Consider the following 27,865-nt stretch of genomic DNA (forward strand, 5'->3'; position numbering starts at 1 on the left):
GGTGCGGGCCGAGCAGGACGGCCGCCATCTTGCGCTGAGCCGGAGTCGGAGCCCGAGGTGGCGGCCGAGAACGCGCGCCCGCCCGCGGCCCCCTGGAGCCCCCTCCCCGCGGCGCCCTCGCCCGGCCCGGCCCCGGCCCGGCCCGACCCCTCGGCCCGGCCCGCGCGGCCGCCCCGGGGACGATGAACGGAGGATAAATGGTGCCCAAGGCGGACAGCGGCGCGTTCCTGCTGCTCTTCCTGCTGGTGCTCACGGTCACCGAGCCGCTGCGGCCAGGTGCGCGCCGGGGGGCGGCCGGGCCGGGGGCGCCCCGGGGACCCCACTCTGACGCGCCGTCCGCAGCCGGCGGGCTCGGGCCGGGCGCCTGGAAGCCCCGGCCGCCCGGCGGGGGACCCTCAGACGCGTGAGGAGCTGCCGAGGCGGGCGTTCATGAGGGAAGCCCGGGTGGGGAGCTGGGATCCGGGCCGCAGAAGGTCCCGTATGAGCCTTGCCTCTTGTTTTGAACGTGTGCACCCCCCTCCCCACCGTCCGCGAGAAATCAAGAGCCCGAACGCAGGGCCGATTCGCCCGTCACGCGCAGAAGGCCGGGGCCGCGGTGCTCTGGTGGCTTGCAGAGATGTTCTAAAATCAGCGGGAAGGAGCCCCTGAGTGTTCAGGTTGAAGGAGACGCTGTAACATGCACGTATAAATGCGTTCATTTTTATATCGATGCGGTGGCAGAGTGAGGTTCTTGACCCTGTTTAGTGGAAGAAGGGGCCCGTGCAGGCAGAGGTGGCCAGGGCCCCTTGTGTGGGTGCTGTCAGGCCTGCGTGTCTCCAGCAGGTCGGGGAGCACGGCGGTGTGCAGGCCCCAGGTGGGCTCCCGGCCCGGGCACGCAGCACCTCGCTGCCCTTCACCATCTGCCGTCGAGCGCCCCACCTCCTCCCCGGGGTCCCCTCGGCAGCCAGGGCCCTGGCCCACACTCAGCTGGAGGGGCCAGTGATGCTTCTGGGGTGGCAGGGTGGCTGGCCGCGGGGTGGTCTCAGTAGAAACTGAAGCCAGCATCCGTGCAGGAGGGTGCTATATGGACTGTGAGGGACCAGAACTGACGGGTTTGTGCCTGCTTGTTATTACGTTCTTCAGAAAACATGTCTACACCTGTGGGGAGGCGCGAGTCATCCCTTCCATCCTGGGTCCTCTGTTATGTCGCTGGCCTCTGAGGGGCGGAACCACACCATGCTTGTGTCCTCGGAGGGGGGGGGCCTTTGGGTCCACCAAGGGATGTGACCGGGGTCCCCAACTCCCTTTCTTTTGCCTTCTGTCCACACATCCTGCCAGCCGGCCAGCAGCAGTTCAAAAAGCATCTTGGCCTGCCCATCGTTAGGGATGCTCACGTGAAGACAAGGTGCCCTCCTCGTGGGCGTGCTCTTTAGCTGAAAGCAGGGGCGGGGAAATTGGTCCCCCTGGCTGAAGCGGTGGCCTGCAGCAGGCCTGAGTTGGGGCAGGAAGGCGACTGGGTGGGGCGCAAAGCTGTCCTTTGCGTCCGTGGCTGCCAAGGTCAGACCTTCACAGTAACCCCTGCGGGTGTCTGGGGTTGCCCTGAGAAACCTGGGGGCTCCAGCTGACTCCCTGACTCTGGCTCAGCAGTGCGTGGCGTCTCCCCCAGGGCCTGTACGTGTTCTGTCCTACCAGGCCGGGGTCTGCGGGCTGGCACCTGGGAGGGGCTTTGCCAGTCTTAGCCTGCCAGCTTTTTCTTGGAGTTCTGGCTCAGACCCCCCACTGGGGAGTGAGGAGGGAAAAATGGGCACGCCCGCTTCCCTGGAGGGCCCCTGCCAGGTGGAGCGTCCGTGGCCCCTCATGACACAGGCTGGCCTTTGACAGAGTGGGCTCCAGGCGAGCGCCCAGCCGGGCCTTTGGGCAGCGTTTGTGGTCTTGGTGGTTGAGGACGTGCTGGGTGCAGGGGCTCGGGGGGTCCCTGTGGGGAAAGTCCTGCTGCTAGCTCCCTCTTACAGAGGGATCCACAGAATAGAGCTGGAGACCCCAGCAGCTCTGGGGAGGATTTGGTCCCAAGGCCCGGCCTCTCCCCGGCCTCTCTCCCCAGCAGCCCTGCTGCCCCTCCCCTCGGGCCCCCTGCTCCCAGAGTTACCCGAGGCTCTCCCGGTGGGTCTGTGGCCCGTCGCCCATCCGAGAGCCCTGATCTGAGGGCCAGAGGTGCCCTCCTCTTGGGACCCCACTGTGACGGGGCATCACAAGTGACGGCTGGTAAGGCAGGAAGGCCGGGACCTCTGCCTGGGGGCGACGGAGCTGGAGGGACCTTTGGGGGCCTCTGGCTTGGACACCCCAGTGACTCGGCTTCGCCTGCAGGCGGTTCTCCAGGAGTGCAGCTTCAGGCGCACTGGGAAAACTGTTTCTCACCTCAGCTGTGGAAGGAGACCCTGCGTGGCCTTAGCCCCAGTTGCGTCCGGGCGACCCCTCTGCCACCCCCACTCACCCTGCTGGGTGAGCTGAGGCGCACAGGCGCTGTCCTGCTGGGAGAGGCCAGCGATGGGCCTGAGGCCGCAGCGGGGAGCCGCGGGGCTGGGTTTGGGCCCAGGAAGAGGCTGCCTGCTGGTTCAGATCCTTTTCCGCGTGCTGCTGGGGACCTGACATGAGCGACCTGTGATGGGGACCAGGGAGTGGGCGGATGTGGCCTAAGCCCGCAGCTCACAGACGCGGCTGGACGCCGTGGAGTCAGCCCTGGGGCTGGCCAGGCACCCCCGCCCCAGTAGGAGCCTGCGCTCAGTCCTGACCCACACCATGCGGAGCTGGTCCTGCGGGCCTCTGGAGCCCTGGGCTGGCCACTTGGTTTCTAACTCGGACGGTAGCATAGTGCTCTTTCCCACCTCACTAGCTTTTTTATTTTAGTGAAGAAACTTTCGTTTGGGGATAATTTCAAACTTACTGAAGAGTTGCAGGGAGAAAGTGAACTCAAAGAGCCGGGGGCACCGTCTGCCCAGACCTCCCTGCTGTCGTTTGACCTCGTCTGCCTACCCTCCCCCCCAGCCCCCTCGTGCACCCGTGTGTGTGCGCACGTGTGTCTGTGCATGAGTGTTGACGCAGGCACGCATGATTCTTGGGGGACAAGGGACGGGCGTCGTGGCCTGCTCTCCGAGGAGGCAGCCTGTGAGGGCGCGGTTGGCCGTGGGCCATGGGCCGGGATCAGGGCAGGGTCCTGCTGGTGACTCTGGGCTCGGGGGTGGAGCCCGCGCGGCTGCTGCTCCTGGGCACGTGTGTGCACCGCTCTGCGGCTCCTCTCGCCCAGGGTGCTGTGGGCACAGCCCGCCTCCCTGGTCCTCCCACCCCCGGCCCCGGGAGCAGCCGTGCCGACAGGATGCCCTTTGCTGGTGCCCAGCGTTTCCTCCGGCTGCTGCGGGGCTGCCCCACCCCACCCCCCCCACCCCCGTGCTGCGCGGGGAGTCGGTTCGGAGGTGGCCCCCGACCAGGCTGCCGAGCCAACTTCGAACCAGTTGGGTGTTTGCAGGGCGATGGGCAGCCTTGCGGGCGGTTGTCACCCGAGACCGCGTCTTGGTTTCCTGCGTGGCTCCCGGCCAGCTTGGGCTGTTCTGTGGAAGCGGGGCCTCGACGGGAGAGGGGCCCTGAGGTCAGGGCCTGCTTGCCGGGTCCAGGCGAGTGTGGGCCAGTGGCTGGAGAGCGTGGAGCCCTGTGTGGAGCTGCCCGCTCACTGTCCTCGTCTCTCTCCTGCAACCCAGATGTGGTTCTTGGGGACACAGGCTTGGTGTGACTTGGCCTCTGGTTCTGAGAACTGTCTGACATGGGACAGACGCTCCCTAAGGGCCGTGAGCATTACCCGCGCGCTGAGAGGTGGGTGCACAAGGGCACGTTTCTCGGGAGAGCCCCCCACTCCAGGCGGCGAGCTCCGTGGCTTGGGCCTCGCGGACGCCTGGTGCGCGCTCGGTGAGTCCAGCTGCGGCTGGGGGGAGGGGGGGGCTGGCCGGGTGCCCCGGCCACCCCGCGCTGTGGACAGGGCCAGGATTGTTCCTGTGGGTGCGCTTCACACTCAGGCACGTTTGAACTGGGGCTTCGGCCTGGCCTGGCCCGGAGCAGGCGCTCAGAAATCGGTGATGGAGCTGATGCACAAATGGCTCCTTCTGTTTGACATAAAGAGCGGCGGCTCCCGCGGGCCTCGCAGCTGCCCGGTGGGGGCAGCAGGGACCCAGCCAACTGGCCTGGGGCTCAGGCCGGGGGGTCATTCCCGGGGGCGAGAGCTGCCCTGAGAGGCGAGGGCGGGCAGCGGGCAAGGCTGCTCACCACTGAGGTCTCACCAGGGTCCCCGGCCGCGCGGGGGGCGAGCGGCCCCTCTGCTGGCCCCGTCTCCTGCCCTTCGCGTCTCTGTCTGGTGTGGCCATCCCCCCAGCCCCTTTCCTGTCCTTCTCTGTAGGCTGGCTGCTGGGTGCCTGGCAGCTTGCCGGCTGTCCGTTCTCAGCTGTGGACAGCCCCGTGCCGGAGAGGGTGGGTCTGAGAGCAGAGCCCTGTGTGAATGCTGGATGATGAGGGTCTCTGCGTCCACCCTGAGCCCCACCCTGAGCCCCACCCTGCTGCAGGCCGCCTTCCTCCCTGGGCACGCTGCTCAGGAACTGGGTGCTGTGGGGAGTGCCCAGGACTCCCAGGGCGCTGGGCAGGGGCCCGCTGGCGGGTCAGCGGGAGACGCAAGGTGCCAGGCCGCTGGTGCACCCGGCCTCTGCGCACCGCTGGCTCCTCCGTGGGGCCCCTGGGTTGGTGGGGACCCGCCGCACCCTGCGGTTGCACGGGACGGGGCCGGGGGGCCTGGAAGGCGTCTGCGGGGCCCTCCTCCACCCAGCCCTTCACGGGAAGGGCTCCAGGCAGGGGTGAGCCGTGGGAAAGCCCGGCACAGCCTCCCACACTTAGAGAAGCTCACGCATATCCAATTCCATTGTTACACAGACTGGAATTAGATGTTGTGTACACGGGTTTTGCTTTTTCACTTGGCAGTGTTTAGAGGTTTGTAGGTCAGTCAGCGCAGCTTTGCGGCATTCTTCTTATCTTAAACAAACCTTAATGAGAACTTTGCTCAGTCTTCTTTTGCCCTGCGGGCACCTTCCAGACCTCTTATCAAAACTTTCCCTCCACAGGAAGCTGCCGTTTAGAGGGCGGCCCTGTGAGGGGAGGCGTGGTGGGTGCTGAGGATCCAAAGCCAGCTGCTGCCCCCCGGGTCGGCTAGTGGTGTTGACCTGTGTGAGGCTGTCACTCGGGTTTGTGTGCCTGCTTACCTCAGGGGGACTGAGACTCAGAGTGACCACGCAGAGGAGCTCTGACATGAACAGAATCGCTCAGCTGGGAGGTGCCTTAAGGGCAGACTCAGAGCCTGAGACGCAGTGGTCTGCATGTTTATTGTCGGGTGGTGACTCTGCGGTTGCAGTCATGTCCACATCTTTGCAGCCCCAGGGATTGTAGCCCGCCAGGCTCCTCTGTCCGTGGGAGCACACTCACGCTGGCACGGCCAACTGACTTTTGATGGAAGTACAAAGACAATTCTGTGGAGAGATAACGTCTCTCCAGAGGCTCCTTGTCTCTAGGCAAGAACGCTGGAGCAGATAGCCATTCCCTCCTCCGGGGGATCTTCCTTACCCAGGGATCGAACCCGCATCTCCCGCATTGCAGGCAGATTCTTTACCACTGCACCACATGGGAAGCCTTTTATTTCAAAAAGAACTAAGATTTCAAAATACCTTTCTTCGGAGAGAGGCAGAGGATTATCACCTCATCATTTTTCCAAAACTTTTAACTTTGGGAGCATTTCCTGCCTCTGGAAAAGTTGCAGGACTGGTACTTGCACTCCACCTGTGCTCAGCTCACTGCGGTTCCCCGGTGTGACACCTGCTTCACCCCACATCTGTGTGCTCTGCGCGTGTGTGTGTGTGCACCAGAGATAGAGCGCGTCTGCACACCCAGGGCCCCACGTCTGTGAGCCCCACACTCCTGTTTGCTGAGAGCATGCCGCGCCCCGAGCGCAGCGCAGCGCAGGAAGCAGGGTGCGCGCGGAGGCGGCAGGACCCTGTCACCCAGCACCCCTCCCCGCCCCCGGGGGCAGCCCCGAGTTTGCCTTCTAGTCTGTGAGTCGAGCTTTCTCTTTTGATGTGTGTGTGGGTTTCCAGTCGTTTCCCCGCCACCTGCTGAGACGTTCTCTCTCCACAGAATTGTTTTTGTACCTCCATCAAAAGTCAGTTGGCCGTGCCAGTGTGAGTGTGCTCTGGGCTCTGTCTTCTCTTCCGTTGGCCCAGGTACCTTTCCTGAGCTTTTGATCAAGAAGTTTTACTAACTCTGAAGTTCAGTTTATCAGCCATGCTCGTTTGCGCGTCTTGAATGACAGACTGTGGGTTTTGACTTTCTGAGTTCTGCATGTTTCTGCACGTTCCTGTAAGTGCTCATGTGTCTGGGATGTGACTGGGGAACAGTGCGGTCTCTTCAGCTCTGCTTTGGGCTCGCTTAGGCAGGGCTAGGGCAGCCCTGACCTGGAGTCAGGTTTTCCCGCTAGTCAGGCAAGGCTCTTGTGCGTCTTGACCCCGCGCCTGTGAGTTGGGCATCTCTGGTCTGGACGCTGAGAGCCACGCTTCGCGCCTGTGGCGCTCCGGCTCAGGGTGGGCTCTCCTGGCCTGGGCGGTGTCTGACCTCGCCGCTCCTCCGGCCCCGAGGGCCCTTCTGCAGGGCCTGAGCCCTGCCTTCCTGCCGCTCACCTCTCTGTCTGGTGAGCTTGGCGGCCGGGAGTCCAGCCCTCCGCTGCCCCCTCTCCCCTGGGCCGAGGCGCTTTGCTTCTCCTGCAGGTTGGCCGACCGGATCCGCCCTCACTGCCGTCTGCCTGGGCTCCTGGGGTGGCCCCTCGGCTCAGGAGTCCGCAGGCTGCCTCCCAAGGGCTCGAGAGTTAGATCTCCAGCTTCGGGTCACTCCGCAGCAGCCTCCCCACTCCTGGGAGCCCCTGCGTGGAAGCTGGGCGGGTGGGAGGCAGGCGCCGGCCCAGCCAGGCCCGTCTGTCCTGTTGGCTCCCCGCTCCAGGCGCTTCCGGAAGCCCCGCCTCTGTTCCTTCTAAGCGCAGGTCGCGCCCTGTCACGCTCCCACCCGCGTGGAGGTGGCAGCACGTTCCGCCTGAGCTCTGGGCCCTGGCGGCCCCTCCCGCCCCTGCCCTACACGCCTCCCGAGCCCCGGTGCGCCCAGGCCGCGTACCAGGCGGGCCGCGTGCTCAGGGCCCCCTGCCCCACACGCCTCCCGAGCCCCGGTGCGCCCAGGCCGCGTGCCAGGCGGGCCACGTGCTCAGGGCCCCCTGCCCCACACGCCTCCCGAGCCCCAGTGCGCCCAGGCCGCGTGCCAGGCGGGCTGCGTGCTCAGGGCCCCCTGCCCCACACACCTCCCGAGCCCCGGGTGCGCCCAGGCCGCGTGCTCAGGGCCCCCTGCCCCACACGCCTCCCGAGCCCCGGGTGCGCCCAGGCCGCGTGCTCAGGGCCCCCTGCCCCACACGCCTCCCGAGCTCCGGGTGCGCCCAGGCTGCGTGCCAGGCGGGCCGCGTGCTCAGGGCCTCCTGCCTTTGCCCTACAGAGCTGCGCTGCAACCCTGGCCAGTTTGCCTGCCGCAGCGGTGCCATCCAGTGCATCCCCCTGCCCTGGCGTTGCGACGGGCTGGTGACCTGCGAGGACGGGAGTGACGAGGCCGCCTGTCCGGGTGAGTGCGCGTGTGTGAGGCGGGCTGCAGGCCGGCTCTGCCTGAGCCTCCTGTGCGGGAGTTTCAGTGAATCCGTGGGAGAGCCTAGCCATGTTCGGCCCGGCGGCTTTTGAGCTTGGACTGAAGGCCTCCTGGAGTGACCACAGGAGATTATTTCATTGTCCTGCTGAAAGCCTACTAGAAGTACAACTAAAGACGTAAAACCACAGGGACCAAGAAAACGGGGAAAGATGACCCAGGGCTCGGTCGTGCCCGCGGTGTCTTTGGAAGATGAAAAGCAGACGGTGTTCCCGACAGCCTGCCCGCCAGGGGCTGGAAGGGGGCTGCAGCCGCTGTGCCCACAGCCCCTGCCAACGGCTCCTGCTGCCATTGAGCCTGGGGTGCGTCTCCGTGGCTCTGGGAAGGTGTGGGGGATGTGGGTGCAGGGGCTCAGATCAGGGGGCGTGGCAGGCCTGCAGGGGGCGGTGGTCCTGGCAACGCTTTTCTGCACCTCCCTCCCCTGCCCACTCTCTGCTGCAGCCCCCCCGGAGGGTGGTTGATGGCTGGAGGTGACGTGCGTTTTGTGTGCTCCCTCCAGCCTTGTCAGCTGTTGGAAAGCACAGGCTCCCTGTGGTAAACCCCTTTTTGCTGGAAATAGCTGCCTGGGCCCTGTTCTCCTGAGTGACCAATCTCTGGTGCAGATGGGGCTGTAAACAGCGTGTCAGAGTTTTAATGGAGAAGAAGTTACAGCCTTATTAAGAAGCATTAGAAAAGACTTGAGTAAAGAGGGTGTTCTTGGCAAGGAAGGCTCGGCGTGGTGAAGCTACCTGTTGGTCCGTTAGTCTGTGGGTTCAGTGCATCCCTGAAGGGTTTTTGGGAAAATGGAATGAGTCACTTGAGACATCTGGAGGATCAAGTCCCAAGGTGGGGACCTGGAGAAGAGTCAGAGCAGGAGGCTTCCTTCATGCTGGCTCAGCAAAACCAGGCCGGCCGTGAGGCAGCAGAGCTGCCTGAGGCAGAGTGCAGAGACTCGGTACACGGCAGGAGGCGCCCTCGACCCTGCAGCTGGAGTGCTGGGGTCCCCGATGCCCCTGTCCAGAGGTCAGCCGCAGGCTGCTTGGAGAGAAGCTCCTGGAAGACGGGAGGGGAGCAGACCTGTGTGACCTCGGTGTAGGGAACGGTCGTTTTCAAGTCACAGAAAAGGTCAACTTCGAGATAAAGCAGGGCGTTCCTGGTGGCTCGGGTAAAGAATCTTCCTTCAGTGCAGGAGACACGGGTCCAATCCCTGATCTGGGAAGATCCCACGTCCCTCAGATTAGCTTAGCCCGCGCACCACAACTACTGAGCCTGGATTCCACCACGAGAGAGGCCGCCCCAGGGAGACGCACAAGCACCGCAGCCAGAGGGAAGGCCAGGTGGCCACACAGACCCAGCACAGCTGAAAATAAATGCGATGGAGACGACCAGTTTTACCAGATTAAAGTTAAGTCTCCCTTTTATCAAAAAGTGCTGATAAAGAATGTGAACAGGCACGCCTTTGAGGGAGATTGTAGTCTAGCAAACATAGAGAAGGCCTGCGAGGGGGCAGGAGCTGGTCAGGCGTGTCACAGAGCAGCGAACACGGATGGTGCAGAGACAGGTAGACGCTCTGCGCCGGTGTGGTCAGGCGACAGCGAGCCCTGCTCGGCAGCTGCTCAGGTTGGTGGACCTCAGGACGCTGACCGCCTGGAGCCGGAGAGCCTGTGGGCGGCCTGGGAGCCTGGGTGCTGCCGAGAGGAGGCGCCAGGGCAGCCGCCGCGGCAGACAGCTTCCTGAGCCGCCTCAGGTTTCTCGGGAGGCAGGGAAGGTGTCTGGCGTTCCCGTCTCGTCAGGAGGTTTCCGCAGTTTCTTGTGATCCACACAAAGGCTTTAGTGTAGTCAGTGAAGCAGAAGTAGATGGCTTTTGGAATTCCTTTGCTTTTTCTGTGATCCAGTGGATGTTGGCAATTTGATCTCTGGTTCTTCTGGCTTTTCTGAATCCAGTTTATACATCTGGAAGTTCTCGGTTCACGTACTACTGAAGCTTCGCTTAGAGAATTTTCAGCATAAACTTGCTAGCATGTGAGATGAGTGCAATTGTGTGGTAGTTTGAACATTCTTTGGCATTGCCCATCCTTGGGATTGGAATGAAAAATGACTTTTTCCAGTCCTGTGGCCACTGCTGAGTTTTCCAAATTTGGTGGCATATTGAGTGCGGCACTTTAACAACATCATCTTTTAAGATTTTAAATAGCTCAACTGGAATTCCATCATCTCTACTAGCTTTGTTTGTAGTGATGCTTCCTAAGGCCCACTTGACTTCACATTCCAGGATGTCTGGCTCTAGGTGAGTGATAACACCATCATGGTTATCCGGGTCATAAAGACTTATTTGGTACAGTTGTTCTATGTATTCTTGCCACCTCTTGTACCTCTCATCTCCTTCAGTTAGATCCTTACTGTCTCTGTCCTTTATTGTGCCCATCATTGCATGAAATGTTCCCTTTACAGATCCAGGTTTTTTTGAAGCGATCTATGGTCTTTCCCATTCTGTTCTTTTCCTTTGCTTCTTTGCATTGTTGAAGAAGGCTTTCGGATTCATTTCTTCTTGCTATTCAATGAAAACTCTGCATTCAGTTGGGTGTATCTTTCCTTTTCTCCTCTGCCTTTTGCTTCTCTTCTTTTCTCAGCTACTTGTAAAACCTCCTCAGACAACCACTTTGCCTTCTTGCATTTCTTTTTCTTACGGCCGGTTTTGGTCATTGTCTCCTGTACAGTGTTACAAATCTCCATCCATAGTTTTTCAGATAATCTGTCTAGCAGATCTAATTCTTTGAATCTATTTGTCACCTGCACTGTATCGTCATAAGGGATTTGGTTTAGGTCATACGTGAATGGTCTAGTGGTTTTCCCTACTTCAGTTTAAGACTGAATTTTGTAGTAAGGACTTCATGATCTGAGCCACAGTCAGCTCCAAGTCTTGGTTTTGCTGACTCTATAGAGTTTCTCCATCTTTGGCTACAAATAATATAATCAGTCTGACTTCTGTGTTGACCATCTGGTGATGTCCATGTGTAGAGTCTTCTCTTATGTTGTTGGAAGAGGGTGTTTGCTGTGACCAGTGCATTCTCTTGGCAAAATTCTGTTAGCCTTTTCCCTGCTTCATTCTGTACTCCAAGGCCAAAGTTGCCTGTTACTCCAGGTATCTCTTGACTTCCTACTTTTGCATTCTAGTCCCCTATAATGAAAAGGACATCTTTTTTGGTGTTAGTTCTAGAAGGTCTTGTAGGTCTTCAGAGAACCATCAACTTCAGCGTCTTCGGCAGTTGTGGCTGGAGCATAGACTTGGATTGCTGTGATGTGAGTGGTTGAGGATGTACCATGTTTTGTTTAGCCAGGCTCTTAGTGTGGGCCTTTAGGTTGTTCTTGTTAGTTTGCTGTTACAGATAATGTCAATGAGTAACCTTGTGCATATGTGGGGTTGGGGGAGACTTTTCTGTTTGCGGGTTGGAGAGGTATCTTTAATGTGAATTCTTACATGTCAGATTGTTGTGTCGGGTATGTAGCTTTGCAGATTCCTCACTCTGCCACTGTGGGCCTAGGGTTTAGCTTTCGAGGTTCAAGTAAGTCGACAGTGAGTTCCTGCGACGGTAGGAGACGCTTGAGGCTGACAGACGCTAACCGGGACCGGATGCTGGAACAACGAGGGTGACCAGGTGCCTTTCGGCGTGCGGTCGCCTTCTCTGCGTCATCACCTGTCCTCCCGTCTTTAGACCTCTGTCGTCCTCTCTGCCGCTGTGTTTGTCTCTGTGACTCTGCCTTCTTTAAAGTCTTGCTGCTGGCCGCTCTCGCCTTCAGAGATGGCCCACACTCTGTGGAGCGTTCCTTTCTAAATAGCACTTTGTCTCTGGAAGCTGAGCTTCTTGAAGTCCTACGCGCAGGTGGATCTCAGCTTCAGGGCCGTGACTTAACGTCCTGTCTGGGTTACGCGTCTCAGGAGCTCCCTGCTGTTAACAGTTGCTGGGTGGGACGCGCCCGATTCAGGAATCACTTCGTAATGTCAGTAGGAGCTTCACCTTCACTCAGTTGAGTAGTTTTTTAACGAGTTTGGCTGGTAAACTGTCTTTGTGGTTGTGTCTGTTAACCTTCTTAAGACTCACTTCGGAGAAGACAAGCCCATATCATCCCAGAAAGGGCTGCCGGGCTCCTCGCAGAGATGCCCAGCTTGCCCTCGCCCTTAGCACCCTGCAGCCCCAGGACGGGAGGGACAGACGCGTTTTCCAGCTACAGGGTCGCTGAAAACTAAGTGCAAAGGATAATGCAGGGAGGTTACATAACTAACGATGGAAGTGCGGAGTGAATGTTTTTTAAATGATACTCATCCTATGCTGTGTTGATTGCAGTCCTAAAGGCCATACCTTTTTACAAACTGAAAGGAAATCTGTCCAGAAAAAAATGCATCTCTGACCAGTTATAAGCAGACCAGACATGGATCATAGGTCCCCCAGTGCTCCCCTGTGCTCACGGCTCCATACCTCTCCCTCCTCCCTCAGTGCTCCCCATGAGTTCACGGCTCTGTACCTCCCTCTCCTCCCGCAGTGCTCCCCGTGTGCTCAGGCTCCATACCTCCCCCTCCTCCCTCATTGCTCCCCGTGAGCTCACGGCTCCGTACCTCCCCCTCCTCCCCTCAGTGCTCCCCGTGAGCTCACGGCTCCGTACCTTCCCCTCCTCCCGCAGTGCTCCCCATGAGCTCATGGCTCCGTACCTCCCCCTCCTCCTGCAGTGCTCCTCCTGTGCTCAGGCTCCGTACCTCTCCCTCCTCCTTCAGTGCTCCCCATGAGTTCACGGCTCCGTACCTCCCCCCCTCCCAGTGCTCCCCGTGTGCTCAGGCTCCGTACCTCCCTCCTCCCTCAGTGCTCCCCGTGTGCTCAGGCTCTGTACCTCCCCCTCCTCCCGCAGTGCTCCCCGTGTGCTCAGGCTCTGTACCTCCCCCTCCTCCCTCAGTACTTACTGTGAGCTCACGGCTCCGTACCTCCCCTCCTCCCCAGTGCTCCCGTGTGCTCAGGCTCCGTACCCCCTCCTCCCTCAGTACTTACTGTGAGCTCACGCTCCGTACTCCCCCTCCTCCCTCAGTGCTCCCCGTGTGCTCAGCTCTGTACCTCCCCCTCCTCCCAGTGCTCCCGTGTGCTCAGGCTCCGTACCTCCCCCTCCTCCCTCAGTGCTCCCCGTGTGCTCAGGCTCCATACCTCCCCCTCCTCCCTCAGTGCTCCCCGTGAGTTCACGGCTCCGTACCTCCACCTCCCCCTCCTCCCGCAGTGCTCCCGGTGTGCTCAGGCTCCGTACCTCCCCCTCCTCCCTCAGTGCTCCTGTGCCGTCACAGGAAGGTACAGCCCCTTCTGTGGACTCAGACCTGAGACGTTCATGGGCCGGGATCATGGAAGGAGGCTGCTTTTGGACGTGGAACTAGCTGTGCGTTTACAGTTTTTCTCTCTGTGCTGCACACATTGTCCACGTCATGCGGGTGTCCCCGAGGGAATGAGACAGAGGTGGCGGCCCTGGGCTCCCCCAGACCGTGAGACCCCCCCACCCCAAGCACAGTGCCTGGCCCCCCTGAGGGCAGAGAGAATCAGTTGAAGGAACACGGGCAGCGTAACAGAAAGCCCGTTGGTAACCGTGTGCCTGTGAGCTCTCCAGCTTTAGAAAGCCTGCGCTGGCTAACGGAGGCATTGGCTTTTGGACTACGGTTCTCGACCGCAGTTTGGCGTGAGACAAGAAAGCGGCGTGTTGCCCGCAGCCCGCACAGGCGCGTCTGGACACAGAGTGGGCTCACATTCTGTCTTTTATCCGCAAGTCCTCTCCACTTCCGACAGCCAAGTGCCCCGTGGGCTCCGCCACCGCCCTGGGTGGCTGTCTCAAGAGGAGCGCCCTTTCGGAGCCGTCAGGGCCGCACTCGGGCTGGATTCCAGGCTTGGAGCAGCCCCGGCCCCAGCTCAGGAGTGAGGCTGAGGTCCCCGCTCAGGGCTCAGTGCCCCCGGCTCCCGGGACACTCAGGCCGCGTGTGCTGGGTGGGGGGCACTGAGCGGGGAGCCGGGAAGGCAGACTCAGGCGCACAGGTGTGCAGAGGAATGGTGCAGATGCTCCACGCGCTGGGTCGCCTGCCCCGCCCTCTGCAGGCTGCAGATGGCTTCCCCACAGGCTGCCTCCTGGCCACCTGACGCCCGGCACCCCCAGCAGGGCTGGGCCTCCCCCTCCCCTGTGCCCCAGATTCCGTCTCTGAGCAGTCTGACCGGTCCTGACCGAGTGCCCAGGGCTCTGCGTGGTGGAACCCAGTGGAAGCACAGGTCTTGCTCGTTGGAGTGGCCAGGAGGTAGTGTGCAGTGCAGCCACGTGGGGCAAGCCTCCCCACGCCTGAGCCAGCCCCCAGGCGTGCCCACGCTGTGCCCTGCGTACCTCTGAGCCCCGCGGGGACCTGCCAGCCCCTCTGCCGGCTGCCCTGGGCCCCGGCTCTGCAAGCTCGCCCTGCGTCAGAGCCGAAGGCTGCAGCCTCCCCCTGAAGGAGAGCAGTGGTGCCCAGGTGTGTGCCTGGGGCCCCCAACATGAAGGGAGCCCCCTCCCCGGGTGGGAAAGAGAGCACTGGAGCCTCTCTCAGGCCTGGGGGCACAGTTGATGGGTGGGGGTGCTCGGCAAGCTGATCCCTCTGTTTTTGAGACGGGCTGTGGGAACTCCGAGGAAGTTCCGCCCAGCCATTGGTGCAGGTGGCACAGAGCTCCAGGGCCTCGGGTACAGACACGGCCGCTCCACCAGCTGGGGGCCAAGGGGAGCCCCACCGCTGTCGCTGCAGGCAGCACACAGCTCCGGGGCCTCGGGGTGCAGACACGGCCGCTCCACCAGCCAGGAGCCAAGGGGAGCCCCACAGCTGTCGCATTAGAGAGCCCCTCACGGGGCCTGCACGGCCGGCAGAAGTGACCTTCCCGCATGTAAAATGATCAAAGCTATCATAGTGTTAAGCTCACACTGCAAACCATGAACTTGTGTTTGACACGATCCCAATACTTTTAAGGATCTGTACACAAAAGGGAGGCTGGAAGGGCAGCCACCTCTAGAATAGTAACAGTCGGTCTGTTTTCCCCTTTTCAGACTTTTGTGATTCTGAAGTATTTTATATTGGATGTGTGTTATTTTATAATGAGAAAAAGTAACAGTGACTAAGTAGAAACAACATCGGGGAATGCCCTGGGGGTCCAGTGGTCAGGACTCCGGCGATTTGCACGGCAAACTCCGCTGCTGCTTGGAGAATTAGGGTCTTGTTGCCACAATCAGAAGGGTTTACGGCACCCCCCCCGCCCCTTGTCCTGCCCACTGGACTCACCCCTACACAAGCCCACAGTGTATGTGTCTGTCTGTCTGTGTGTGTGTGTGTGTGTGTGTGTGTGTGCGGGTGTCTGCAGCGTGGTGTGTCTGCAGACCGCTGTGGCCGCTGTGCTGACCTTGCAGCCGTGTCCTCTGCAGGGCCCGCGGGTGGGGCGCAGAGCCGTGGGGACGTGGCCTCCAGCGGGCCTGCTGCTGCCCCGGGCGAATCTCACTCCCCTGGGCCTCCTCACTCGGGCCTGCACGTCACCCTTGGACCATACACACGGAGCTGGTGTCTGCCTCCCCCTCGCCTTCATGCGTGTTCATGCTTGGGCCGTGCTGCAGGCCTGTTGCGCGGGTGCCTGGGGCCTGGCCTTGAGAGTGAGGGAGGGCAGGCGGGCAGAGTGGGGTCCCCGCCTGGGCTCCGCAGGGAGCCCCTGGGCCGGAGCTGCGGGGGTTCAGCAGGAAGGCTGACGGTGCTGGGCCCGCAGGGGCCTGTTAGGAAGCACAGCGGGGAGGCCCCATTTCGTGAAGAATGAAGACTTCCTGGGCGCACTCAGTGAGACGCGTGTGTGACCTGTGAGGCATGAACTGCATATTTGAAGGGTTCTGAGGAAACCTGAATAGACGGGCTCGCTGAGCGGCACAGCCGTCTGCCTGCCGGCGTTTCCGTCTGGCGCCTTGCCCTCCGATGTGTTTGCAGCCAGTGCTCTCTGTTTTCAGAAGTGAGTGGGCAGGCACGTCCCCACCATGGGAAGGAGGCTGCGGACCCCAGGCCAGGCCGGGCGCACGGCGGCGACCCCTCGCACCTGCACGCCATGAGCGTGGCGCAGCCCGTGCGGTTCGGCAGTAAGTTGCAGGCCTGCCCTGGCGCTGACCCGGGGCGCACCCCCCGGCACCCCGAAACACCCCGGCAGGCCTCCTCTGGCGGCTGGGGCGGCAGGGTGACCTGCCCAGGGCCTCCCGGCCAGGTGGGAAAGCCAAGGCCAGCACCAGGCCCTGGAGCTTTTCCCCCCCGCACAGTGCTTGCCACGTGGGGCCCAGGTGGACCGCCCTTTGGTCCATGGAGGAGGCCGCCCTGCCTCTGCTTAAAAAAATTGTTAGTAACTAGTTACTTAGTGACCTTCCTACAGCCTCAGCTCAGAAGAGTGCAGGAAGACCGAAGGGCGGCAGCACCGCTGACCGCCTGAGCAGCTGGGAGCAGATGGGCGTGGGCCTGGGTGGGGCGCTCCCGCCGCCTGCCCGGGGGCCCGCCATCCTGTCTGCCGCTTTACCCAGTGGGCGCAGCAGCCCATCCTGACCGCCCCAGCCCCCCAGCAGCAAGCCCGTACCCCCAGCCTCAGTGTCCCCACAGCCTAGGTGTCCCCCCTCAGTGTCCCCCAGCCTCAGTGTCCCCCCCAGTGTCCCCCTCAGTGTCCCCCCTCAGTGTCCCCCAGCCTGTGTCCCCCAGCCTGTGTCCCCCCCAGTGTCCCCCTCTGTCCCCCAGCCTAAGTGTCCCCCCTCAGTGTCCCCCCTCAGTGTCCCCACAGCCTCAGTGTCCCCCCCAGTGTCCCCCCCTTCAGTGTCCCCACAGCCTCAGTGTCCCCCCTCAGTGTCCCCCTCAGTGTCCCCACAGCCTCAGTGTCCCCCTCAGTGTCCCCCCCCAGTGTCCCAGCCTCAGTGTCCCCCCTCAGTGTCACCCCCCTCAGTGTCCTCCTCAGTGTCCCCCTCAGTGTCCCCCCCCAGTGTCCCCACAGCCTCAGTGTCCCCCTCAGTGTCTCCCCCCAGTGTCCCCCCTCAGTGTCCCCCAGCCTCAGCTGTCCCCCCTCATGTGTCCCCCCTTCAGTGTCCCCACAGCCTCAGTGTCCCCCTCAGTGTCCCCCCTCAGTGTCCCCACAGCCTCAGTGTCCCCCCCCAAGGTGTCCCCCCCAACTAGTGTCCCCACAGCCTCAGTGTTCCCCTCCAGTGTCCCCCCCAGTTCAACAAGAGTGTGCCCCCCCTCAGTGGTCCCCACTAGCCTCATGTCCCCCCCACGTGTCCCCACAGCCTCAGTGTCTCTCCTCAGTTGTCCCGGTTCTGTTCCCCCCCAGTGTCCCCACGAGCCTCAGTGTCCCTCAGTGTCCCCACAGCCTTCAGTGTTCCCCCTCAGGTCTGTCCCCACAGCCTCCTTAGTGTCCCCCTCACAGTGTCCCCCCAGGGCCCACAGCCTCAGTGTCCCCCCTCAGTGTCCCCCAGCCTCAGTGTCCCACAGCCTCAGTGTCCCCCTCAGTGTCCCACAGCCTCAGTGTCCCCCTCAGTGTCCCCCCCCCAGTGTCCCCACAGCCTCAGTGTCCCCCTCAGTTGTCGTCCCCTCCAGTGTCCCCCAGCCTCAGTGTCCCCCCCAAGTGTCCCCACAGCCTCAGGGTGTCCCCCCCTCAGTTGTCCCCCTCAGTGTCCCCACAGCCTCAGTGTCCCCCCTCAGTGTCCCCCCTCAGTGTCCCCCCCTCAGTGTCCCCACAGCCTCAGTGTCCCCCCTCAGTGTCCCCACAGCCTCAGTGTCCCCCTCAGTGTCCCCCCCCGGGGTCCCCACAGCTTCAGTGTCCCCCCTCAGTGTCGCCCCCCAGTGTCCCCACAGCCTCAGTGTCGTCCCCCTCAGTGTCCCCCCCCTCAGTGTCCCCCAGCCTCAGTGTCCCCCCCTCAGTGTCCCCCCTCTGTCGGCCCCTTGTCCCCACAGCCTCCAGTGTCCCCCTTGTCAGTGTTCCCCCCCCAGTGTCCCCACAGCCTCAGTGTCTCCCAGCCTCAGTGTCCCCCCCTCAGTGTCCCCCAGCCTGTGTCCCCCCCTCAGTGTCCCCCTTCAGTGTCCCCCCTCTGTCGCCCCCCAGTGTCCCCACAGCCTCAGTGTCCCCCTCAGTGTCGTCCCCCTCAGTGTCCCCCCCCAGTGTCCCCACAGCCTCAGTGTCCCCCTCAGTGTCGTCCCCCTCAGTGTCCCCCAGCCTCAGTGTCCCCCTCAGTGTCCTCCCCCAGTGTCCCCCCCTCAGTGTACCCCCCCAGTGTCCCCACAGCCTCAGTGTCCCCCACCTCAGTGTCCCCCTCAGTGTCCTCCCCCAGTGTCCCCCCCTCAGTGTACCCCCCCAGTGTCCCCACAGCCTCAGTGTCCCCCACAGTGTCGTCCCTCAGTGTTTACCTTCCCCCCCTTCAGTGTCCACCCCCATGTGGTCCCCACAGCTCAAGTGTCCCCCTCAGCTGTCCCCCCCTCAGTGGTGTCCCCCAGCCTCAGTGTTCCCCCCCCCAGTTGCCCCCCCTCAGTGTCCCCCTCGTGTCCCCCCCCTCAGTGTCCCCTCAGTGTCGTCCCCCTCAGTGTCCCCCAGCCTTCAGTGTCCCCCTCAGTGTCGTCCCCCAGTGTCCCCCCCTCAGTGTACCCCCCAGTTCCACAGCCTCAGTGTCCCCCACAGTTGTGTCCCACAGCCTCAGTGTCCCCCTCCAGTGTCCCCCCCCTCAGTTGTCCCCACAGCCTCAGTGTCCCCCCTCAGTGTCCCCACAGCCTCAGTGCCCCCCCTCAGTGCCCCCCCTCAGTGCCCCCCTCAGGGTCCCCCCTCAGTGCCCCCCTCAGTGTCCCCGCAGGCCCCCGAGCCGCGTGGCCGCCGCTGTGTGTTGGCCTGGAGGGTCCTGACTGGGGCCGCCCGCCCGTCCTGCATGTTTCCTAGGGAAGTGCCCCGCGGGGTGGCACCATTATGAGGGCACGGCCAGCTGCTACCGCGTCTACCTGAGCGGCGAGAGCTACTGGGACGCGGCGCAGACCTGCCAGCGTGTGAACGGCTCCCTGGCCACCTTCTCCACCGACCAGGAGCTGCGCTTCGTGCTGGCCCAGGAGTGGGAGCAGCCGGAGCGGAGCTTCGCCTGGCAGGACCAGCACAAGTGAGCCGGGCGGGCCCGGGCCGCAGGGCATGTGGGGCACGTGGAGGGCGTCAGGGTGGGGGCTCGGGGCGGCGGCTCTCAGAAGGCAGGGATGGCGCCTGCGGTGGCGCCTTGGGCCAGCCCCTTCCGCTGGCCTGCTCGGTGCTTCTGCTGCAGCTGCAGGGAGTCTGGGCCCGAGTCAGGACGGGCTGCTCCGTGTGGGGCTCTGTGGGCCTGGCTCGCGGGCCGTGCTGGTGGACAGGGTCCTTCTGAGAGCCTGGGTTGGGCCAGGCCTGTGGCCAGTGCCCGCCATGGGCCTGCTCCTCCCTTCCCGAAACACCACGGGAACCCGGGGGTGACCAGGACGTGTGCTGGCTCTGAGCCTGGCTCTACACCTGAGGGCTCTGCAGTGTCGGAGAGAATGTGTGGACACCAGTCAACAGCCAGCCTCTCCCCAGCCCAGCGCTCGGGGCTTTGTTCTGGGGCCGGTGGGAGCTGAGGACCCATCCACACTGCTGGGGCGGGCCCCAGGGCACCCTCCCACGGGGCGTGGACCGCAGTGTGGCCAGAGCCCATGAGGGCAGGGGCTGGCACAGTGCCTGGTGGGGGTCCAGGGGTTTGCCCGGTGATCTTAGAAGCCCATAGCTCGCAGGGTGGTGGTGAGTGCTTACAGAAGGGGGAGGGCGGGCCGTGCCCTCAGCTGGGTGCACGCAAGTGGGGCTGCAGGGGCCGTGGGCATCCCCAGGGCCGGGTGGGGCGCCCCTGAGTGCCAGCCAGGCGGGGCCTGGTGGCACGCTGCCCTGGGGCTGGGGGTCCATAGGGCCTGCAACGCAGGCCCTAGGGTGGTTTTGCTTAGATGGGATCTGTCTGGTAAGATTCGCTGATAAGAGCAGTCTTGGCAGGAGTCACCCAAGATGAAAACTTCCTCTGACAGGTGAATTTGTATAGAATTTTAATAATTTTATTAAAACTAAGTATGAACCTTTGAAAAGACCATTCATGCTTTTGAGGCTCACATTGTAAAGGTCAGCGAAAGTATTAAAGGCACACACTCAGAGCGGGCGCCTCCTGCAATCTGCCTTCCTGCAGGCTGTGGGTCGGCTACCAATACGTCGTCACTGGCCGGAACCACTCCTTAGAAGGACACTGGGAGGTGGCGTCCAAAGGTGAGGCTCCCTGGCCTTTGCGCAGACGCGCTGAGCTCGGCTGCCCGAGCTCTCCTGGCAGGCAGCCCGGAGTGCGGGCGCCGTGGCTGACACAGCAGAGCCCGCGGGGCCCCGCCCCTCCCAGCTGCTGGGGTGAGCCCCTCACCTGCAGAGTGCCGGCGTGTCCCCGGGGAGGAAGGGGCATCCTCCCCCGTCCCATGGGCTCTGCCGACCCCCGAAGCGTGTCCCTGCCCACCCACCCCATGCAGAGCTGCGCACAGAGGAACGGAGGCGGGCGGTCCCCGTGATGCCGTCTGTCGGTCCGCCCGCCCCGCAGGTTCCTCAGAGGTGCTGCTGCCCCCGGACCCCGTCTTGGCGGCGGCCACGGCGGAGGGCGACAGCGTGTTCTGTGCGCAGCTGCAGTGCTTCCACTTCCCCACGCTGCGCCACCACGACCTGCACAGCTGGCGCGCCGAGAGCTGTCAGGACAAGTCCTCCTTCCTGTGCAAGAGGAGTGAGCAGGGCCCGCCCCCGGGGTCTCAGCCCACCCGCCCCGCCCCCGGGGGTGTCTCAGCCCACCCGCCCCGCCCCCGGAGGGCCTCAGTACACCCGCCCCCGCCCCCGCCCCCGGGGTCTCAGCCCACCCGACACCTGGGGTCCACAGGGACCCCTCAGCACTCCTGACTGTCTGGGGACCTCTGACCTGGAGGCACCTGGGGCCTGGGCGGTGGTATCCCCTGTGACCACTCGCTCCTTCCCAGGGTAGATGGAGGCCCCGCCGCGCCTGGTGTGTCCAGAGCCCCGACTCCCTCCTCACCTCGCCCGCTCTCCACAGCCCCAGCGCCCCCGGCCTGTAGTGCCAGGGCTCTCCCGGGCGGCTGACGAGCAAGTCCCCTGTGCCTGTTGCAGGTCAGACCTGTGTGGACATAAAGGACAATGTGGTGGACGAAGGCTTCTACTTCACCCCCAAAGGGGACGACCCGTGCCTGAGCTGCACCTGCCACGGCGGGGAGCCCGAGATGTGCGTGGCCGCGCTGTGCGAGCGGCCGCAAGGTTGCCAGCAGTACCGCAAGGACCCCAAGGAGTGCTGCAAGTTCATGTGCCTGGACCCAGGTGAGGCCTGCGCCTGGGGCCAGGCTCCTCTCCACCCGGAGCTGGCTTCCACCTCGGCCTCCCCTGGAGCACTTCGGTGTCTGCGTGTGGTGTTGGGGGGAGCTTAAGAAAAAGCTGAGGCGCTGTCCACAGTCCTGACACAGAGCTCCCGCTTGGTGGTGTCCCCAGGTGGACGTCAGGGGTGGGTGGTTATGTGGTGACCTGTCCTTCCGCCTCCTTACATTTACCCTTACCCTGATGTGTACATCTCGTAGAGTAGGCACACCATCTGTATGCTATGAGCGTAAGATGCTGATGAAAGAGAGGCGTGAGTATACCATGTTCATGGATCAGAAGACAGTTATCAGTAGGAGGTGAATTCTCCCTCAGATTACCTATGGATTCTGCACAGTCTCAATCAGAATTCCAGCAGAGTTTTTTGTAGAAGTTGACAAGCTGATTCTAAAATTTATGTGGAACGGCAGAGGAAGTAGAATAGCCAAGCCAGTTTTTGAAAAGAAGAAAGTTAGAGGGCTCACAGTACCTGGTTTAAAACTTACTCTGTAGTCGTAGGAATCGAAACGGTGATTTCAGCAGATGACACATAGATCAGGGGAACAGAAGAGAGTCTAGAAATAGTCCACATGTACGAGTCAGCTGATACTTAACAGAAGTACTAAAGCAATTCAGTGAAGAAAGGTTGGACTTGGAACAAATGGTGCTGGAACAATTGGAAATCCCTAAGCCAGACAAAAATCAACAAATGAACCTTATACTACACTCCCTGCTGTGTTCAGAGTTGATGCCAAAATGTTCACACACCTGTCTCAACCTTCATAAAACTTCCAGAAGCACGCACACGTTCTTTTATTTTTAATTTTTAAAATATTGACCAAGGTTTAATTGGTTTGCCATGTTTTAGCTTCAGGTGTCCAGCAGAGAGAATGAGTTACACATACAGCCACTTTTTTTTTTTTTTTTTTTGGTTTGTTTCTTTATTTCATCCACTTTTTTTTAAGGTTCTTTTCCCCTATAGGTTATTATAGAGTGCTGAGTGGAGTTCCCTGTGCTGTCCAGTAGGTTCTGTTTTATAATAATACATAGTGATGTCTATGTGTCAGTCCCAGTCTCACAGTTGATGCCTCCCCAGCATACATTCTTTTAAAATTAAGTCTTTTAATAGAAAAAACAATAAAAATTTTTGTGACCTTGGGATACACAGCATTTTTAGATTAAAAGAAAACATTAATAGATCACACTTCATCAAAATCAGAAACTTCTGTTTGTGGAACACCCTTGAGGAAATGAAGAGATAAAGCACCAACAGAGAAAGACAGATGAGACCCCAGAGCTCTTTTGTGCAGACTATGGAAAGACTCTCAACTGAAAAATACGCAAATAGGCCACCCAGAGGAAGATCAGGCTGCCTCCTGCCTCGAGGGTGTGGGCCGGGAGCTGAGGGGCGCTTCTGTGCGCTGGCCTGTCCCAGAGCTGCCTCAGAGACTGGGCCCCGATGCCCGCCGCCTATCCCCCCCCGGGCAGGGCCCGAGCGCCCACAGGGCCTGGGTGGCCTCTGTCCCCGAGGACGCTGCTCTCCTCTGCATCTGCTTGCTGGTGCCTCCTGCCACTGAGCTCCGGGGGCGGCCATCAGGGACATTGACCGTGTCCTGGGGTCTACCCCTGGCCGGGTAGGAATTCGTTATTGCAGAGCGCGCGCCCCATGCTGGGACCTCTGAGCTAACCACAGGTCGGCAGATACCCCGGCCGCCCCCCGCCGATGGGTGGGCTCTGGAGGGGCTGTGCCCTTTCACACACTGCTCCCCAGCGTCTCAGCAGGACACACAGCCTGCAGGGGGAGTCTGTGTGAGCCTGGCCGTGAAGCGTGTCCTCAGGCTGTGGTTGGGTGCCTGCCCGTGCGGCAGAGGCAGGGGGTCGAGAGGGGACCTGGAGACTCCACACTCAGGCCACCCCTGCCCTGGGAAGCCCCCTGGTCTCCACGCTGGGTCCAGGGGCAGGCGTTCCGATGCTGTGACGTGATGCCCGTGACCGCTGCATGGGCGAGAGCCCGGGGCTGCCGACCCTGCCCTCTGCCCCCGCCACGCCCAACAGGCCTGGCGTGCATCGGGCAAGGTGGCCGGGCCCTGGGCTGGTGCCGCCAGGGTGCTGACCCGCGTCCCCGCCACGCCCACCAGAGGTGTCACCAGACGATGCCACGGTCCCCCAGGGTGTGGAGCCACCGGCCCGTAGCAGAGCAGCAGCAGCACCTCCCAGGGTGGAGGACTTCAGGATGCCGGCTGGCAGGGTGGGTCGGCGCCCGCCGGAGCCTCTGCCCTGAGGCGTCCGGTGCAGGTGTAGGGCCGGCTCCAGCCCCAGGGAGCTGCTGGGGGCCCTGGGCCCTCCCCCCAGAGCAGGCCCTGCCAGACTTGATCGGGTCAGACCATGACCCAGGGGAGAGATGAGGGCAGGGGCCCCGAGGGGAGGACGTCCTTTCTGGCTGGCCACCTCTCCCTCCTGGGGGACCCCGGTGCGCAGTGGAGCCCCTGCGGAGGCCCTGGCTCCCCACCCCCAGAGAGGGCCAGCAGGTGGGTGGGCGCGGGGAAGTTAGGAATCAGAAGAGCCACTGGCAGGGCAAGGGGAGGTGGGGGCTGGGAACTGGGACTCGGGGGTCCTGGGGGCACATCCAGACCCTCTGATCACCTGGGGGCTCCGGGTGAGCCCAGCCTCTGTGAGCACTGTGGTGCAGGGCGGGCAGAGCTCTGTGGCCAGGCCTAAGCTTGGACGGCTGACCTCAGCTCCCCGCCCAGGACACTCCTCCCTGCTGGGCCCTGCGGCCAGCAAGGTCCTGCTCAGCCCGGTGATGATGGACAGGTGGGGCGGAGCTGAGGCTAGGCTGCAGTCCCGCGGCGCTGGGGGGTCGGGGGCGCGGAACCCCTGAGCGCTGCCCTCCCTCCCGCAGACGGCGGCAGCCTGCTGGACTCCATGGCCAGTGGGATGCGCCTCATCGTCAGCTGCGTGTCGTCCTTCCTCATCCTCTCGCTGCTGCTCTTCATGGTCCACCGGCTGCGCCAGAGGCGCCGCGAGCGCATCGAGTCCCTGATCGGGGCGAACCGTGAGTGTCCTGCCCGCCCAGCGCCCAGCAGGCCGTGGCCCCTGTCGGAGGAGGGAGGTGGCGCTGCCCGCCCCCGCCCTCGGCGTCCGTGTGGTGGGAGGGGCGCCGGCCCCAGGGCCGTGTGGGCAGCTGTCCGGCCGCCTGCCCTGGAGACCCGGGTGCGCGTGGCTGGTGGCCGCTTGGGGGCGTGGCCCACCCTTGGCGCAAGTGGTTGTGCGTCCTCCCGTGCCGCCTAGCTTCCGAGATCCCTCTCGCCAGGTGAGCAAGCGGCCAGGCTGCGGGTCCAGGACGCGGGGCCTCGGGTGTGAAGGGCCCGCCTCACGTGGGCAGCGAGGCTCTCCACTACCCTCCTGGGGGCGGAGTTGCAGGGTGGGCGTCAGGCCGGTGCATCGGAGCCAGGCTGTCGCTGACTGCGGCGCGGAGGCAGGTGGCAGCCGGCAAGGGCATGTGGCCGCCGGGGTGCGCGGTTCCGCACCTGGGGGGTCCGGCCCAAGTGACGGCCCCACGCCCTTTTCCCCGTCCAGTGCACCACTTCAACCTCGGCCGCAGGATCCCCGGCTTTGATTATGGCCCTGATGGCTTCGGCACGGGCCTCACACCCCTGCACCTTTCCGACGACGGGGAAGGTGGGACTTTCCACTTCCACGATCCCCCTCCGCCCTACACCGCGTACAAGTACCCGGACATCGACCAGCCTGATGATCCGCCGCCACCCTATGAGGCCTCCATCAACCCGGACAGCGTGTTCTACGACCCCGCAGGTGATCCTCAGGGCGTGGGAGCCCGCAGCATAGGCCCCATTCTTCCCGTTAAGGTGGCCCTGCTGCCGGGGTGGGCGGGCTCACCCTGTTCCTGCCTCCCTCCTGGGGCCCCTCAGCTGGGCCCTGTGGGGAGGGGGTCCCGGGCGGGGTGCACGTGTGGCTAGCTGAGGCCACGCCCCGCGGCGGGCCCTCCTGTCTGCGGGAAGAGAGCCGATGAGTGAGTCTGGTCCGTCTGACGCTGTGGAAGACCAGTCGTCAGGGGTGGCACAGAGGGACACCGGGTGCCCGTCCACAGCCTGGCCCGGACACACGCAGGAGTCCCTACCGAGTCCCCGTGTCACACACGTGCGTGCGGTCACGCACACGCACAGACACGACGTGGCAGGCAGGCTTTGCAAGGCCGGCGCTGCCATGACCTGGTCTGTTAGGTCAGCGTTCCCTCCGGTGTGGCCGCCATAGGCAGAAAACTCTTGGACCTGATTTCTGCCCTGGGGAGAGGTCGCCACCTGCTGGCCGGGACGGGGAAGAGCGAGGGGTGCCCCTGGGACAGCGGGTCTCTGACGCCTCCGAGGGCGGGACAGCAGAGTGTGCGTGCACGGGGCCTCAGCCTTGTTCCCCCGGGCCCAGCGTCCAGAGCGCGTATGGGAGTCGGGGCTGCCCTGACCCCCTCAGGCAGGCTGTTCTCGGGACCCCTGCCCTGGCCGTCGCCCTCTCCTGCCCCCGTGTTCCAGCCCGTGCCTCGTGCGTGTGAGTGAGGACCCCCTTTCTTCTGCTGTCAAAGCGTGTTCCTTCCCCCATGCACACCCACCGGGGTCTGCTCACAGCGGGACTCACGCTTGCCCATGAAGCCCCCACATGGTGCGGCTGCTGGGAGCCGCCCCACCCCACTGACGCCTGTCTCCTCCCTCCCGCAGATGACGACGCCTTTGAGCCGGCGGAAGCCGCCCCTCCCGCCGCTGGGGACGGCAGCGGGGAGGGCACGGTGCCCCGGCGCCCGGAGCGCACCCCCGGGGCCCCTCTGGCCGACCTGGAAGACTCGGCCGACAGCAGCAGCGCCCTCCTGGCGCCGCCTGAGCCCTGCCCGGGTGGGGGCGCCCCTGCCCCAGAAGCGCTGCCAGGGGGCGGCCGGCATAGCCGAGGTTCCCTCAACACCGTGGTGTAGAGGACGGCCCGCTGCCCCGACGGGCGGGGCACCTGTCCGCCCTGAGAAAGACACTGGTGTCCATGGGCAGCGTGAGGACTGGAGGCAGCCTGGGCCCGGGCCGCGCACACATGCGGCCCCCAGGGAGCACCCAGCGCATCCCACCCGCAACCCGGGGCTCCCTGAGGGCTCAGACACGGGCGACTTCCGGTTCCTGTCTCTTTTTAAACGGCTGGGCTGGCAGAGTTCACAGAGGAGGCGCAGCGGGCTGCCGTGGGGAGGGTCACCCCGGCTCTGCTGGGCTTGACTGTTGCCCCGGCGTGGGCACGCCTGATCTGAGGACTGTCGACGGCCTGGGCGGGCGCCTTAGGGGCTGCTCTGGGGGCGCCCCCAGCTCCCGTTGTCACACAGTGGGCCTGGCCTGGGGCCCTTCTGCCGAGGCCCTGAGGTGGGGCTGCTGGCTCTGTGCTGTGTTCCCCGCTGGGCTCCGTGAAGCCAGGTGCCCGCCCCGAGGCTCCCCCAGCACCATGCATGGCGCCCCCGCAGCCCTGGAGCCAGGCGGTGGCCTCCAGCCTGCCCGGGTGTCCCGCCTGGGCCTCGCTGCGGCAGGAGCCTGGGTGCCCCCGCTCCTGCTGGCCCTGCCCCCACCCCACCTTGTGTGTGCCATAAAGGGTCGTGTCCCAGGGGGAGGGGCTGAAACTCACGTCCTGGGCTGTCACCTGGAAGCCCGATTCCTGCCCACCACCGCCATCACCGGAACCCGGTGGCCACATGCCACCTTCCTGTCCCCAGCAGCAGGGTGCTGGGTGCCCTGCCCCACGGGGCGTTTGACTGAGGCTCCCTGTTGCCTGCTTCTGGGCAGTGGTCTTGTCTCCTGACACGGGGCTTTTAGCATTTCTGAGGTTTGGAGATTAAGCGGGTTTTGTGCGATTTTTAGCACATCCATATCTTTTCTACGTTGAGTGTCTGGGTCTTTCCTTTTCTGTGTGCATGTGTGTCTGTGTCCATGTGTCTGCAGGCAGCGGCCAGCCGCGGGGACTCACCTGGGGCCCCTTGCAGCCTCTGCGGGCCAGCAGCAAGGAGGGGGTGACAAAGAGGGTGATGCCGGGCCATGCCGGTGCAGTCTTTGTTCGGACTGTTTTCTTCCTGGGTGGCGTGAGATGCTCGTGTTGCCCCCAGGAGCCAGTGCTGGAGGCCTCACCGTGCAGGGGGCTGTGTGCTGCATGGGCCTGCACCCCCCGCGGCGGGCCCGAAGTGCTGAGAGGGAGAAGGTGCGTCCTGCCACCACTGTGTGCTGGGCACAGCGGTCACCGCAGGCCTAGCTGGTGCAGGTGAGGGTCGTGAGCACTCTTGCTTTGGGGTGGGCACCCTGAGGGGCCTGGCCCAGACCTGACCCGTGCGCACAGGATGTGTGGGGACCGAAGGGTGCTGGGCCAGTCAGGTGGGTGAGGGTGTTCGGGGCTGCCGCGGTGGGCCGCAGTCGGCCGAGTCCTGGCCAGCCCTGCTTGAGAGTCCTGTGTGCCTGGGGGGGCTCCTGGCTGCCTGTTGCGGGTGGGTGTCCACACTCCACTGTCTCAAGGCCTGTCCATGTTTTCCTTTCACTAAGGGTTTCTAGTTTGGGTTTATTTTTGGTTGGGTTGGCACTAATTCTTTTCTTAAGATGCTGTGAGAACCATTTCATCCAAATGCCAAATAAACCTGTGTTCTGGAA

The 27,865-nt window shown here is 63.0% G+C and overlaps 1 protein-coding gene across 6 annotated transcripts; it reads left to right on the forward strand.

Moving 5' to 3' along the window:
• DGCR2 (DiGeorge syndrome critical region gene 2) lies at window positions 1–27,865 on the forward strand. 6 transcript variants are annotated; one of them, XM_043489624.1, is made up of 10 exons: window positions 3–276; window positions 7,585–7,707; window positions 15,778–15,903; window positions 18,708–18,927; window positions 19,996–20,072; window positions 20,389–20,565; window positions 20,961–21,164; window positions 24,100–24,252; window positions 24,777–25,013; window positions 25,928–27,865. In XM_043489624.1, the coding sequence occupies exons 1-10, from the start codon at window positions 198–200 to the stop codon at window positions 26,173–26,175; spliced, it is 1,644 nt and encodes a 547-aa protein (XP_043345559.1). In that variant the 5' UTR covers window positions 3–197; the 3' UTR covers window positions 26,176–27,865. The 6 variants fall into 6 exon arrangements, with proteins under 6 accessions (XP_043345603.1, XP_043345577.1, XP_043345586.1 ...); XM_043489633.1 differs by having other exon boundaries at window positions 18,717–18,927; XM_043489668.1 differs by lacking the exon at window positions 20,389–20,565 and having other exon boundaries at window positions 1–276.

This window comes from Cervus canadensis, chromosome 1, assembly GCF_019320065.1.
Source record: "Cervus canadensis isolate Bull #8, Minnesota chromosome 1, ASM1932006v1, whole genome shotgun sequence".
Classification (NCBI taxonomy): domain Eukaryota; kingdom Metazoa; phylum Chordata; class Mammalia; order Artiodactyla; family Cervidae; genus Cervus; species Cervus canadensis.

What these genes read in the sequence shown, in the direction of transcription:
- DGCR2 (XM_043489624.1), top strand. Translation starts at nt 198, where the DNA reads ATGGTGCCCAAGGCGGACAGCGGCGCGTTCCTGCTGCTCTTCCTGCTG. An exon ending in CACCGAGCCGCTGCGGCCAG is followed by an intron (nt 277 to 7,584) that starts GTGCGCGCCGGG and finishes TTTGCCCTACAG; the next exon opens with AGCTGCGCTGCAACCCTGGC. An exon ending in GTCCCTGATCGGGGCGAACC is followed by an intron (nt 24,253 to 24,776) that starts GTGAGTGTCCTG and finishes TTCCCCGTCCAG; the next exon opens with TGCACCACTTCAACCTCGGC.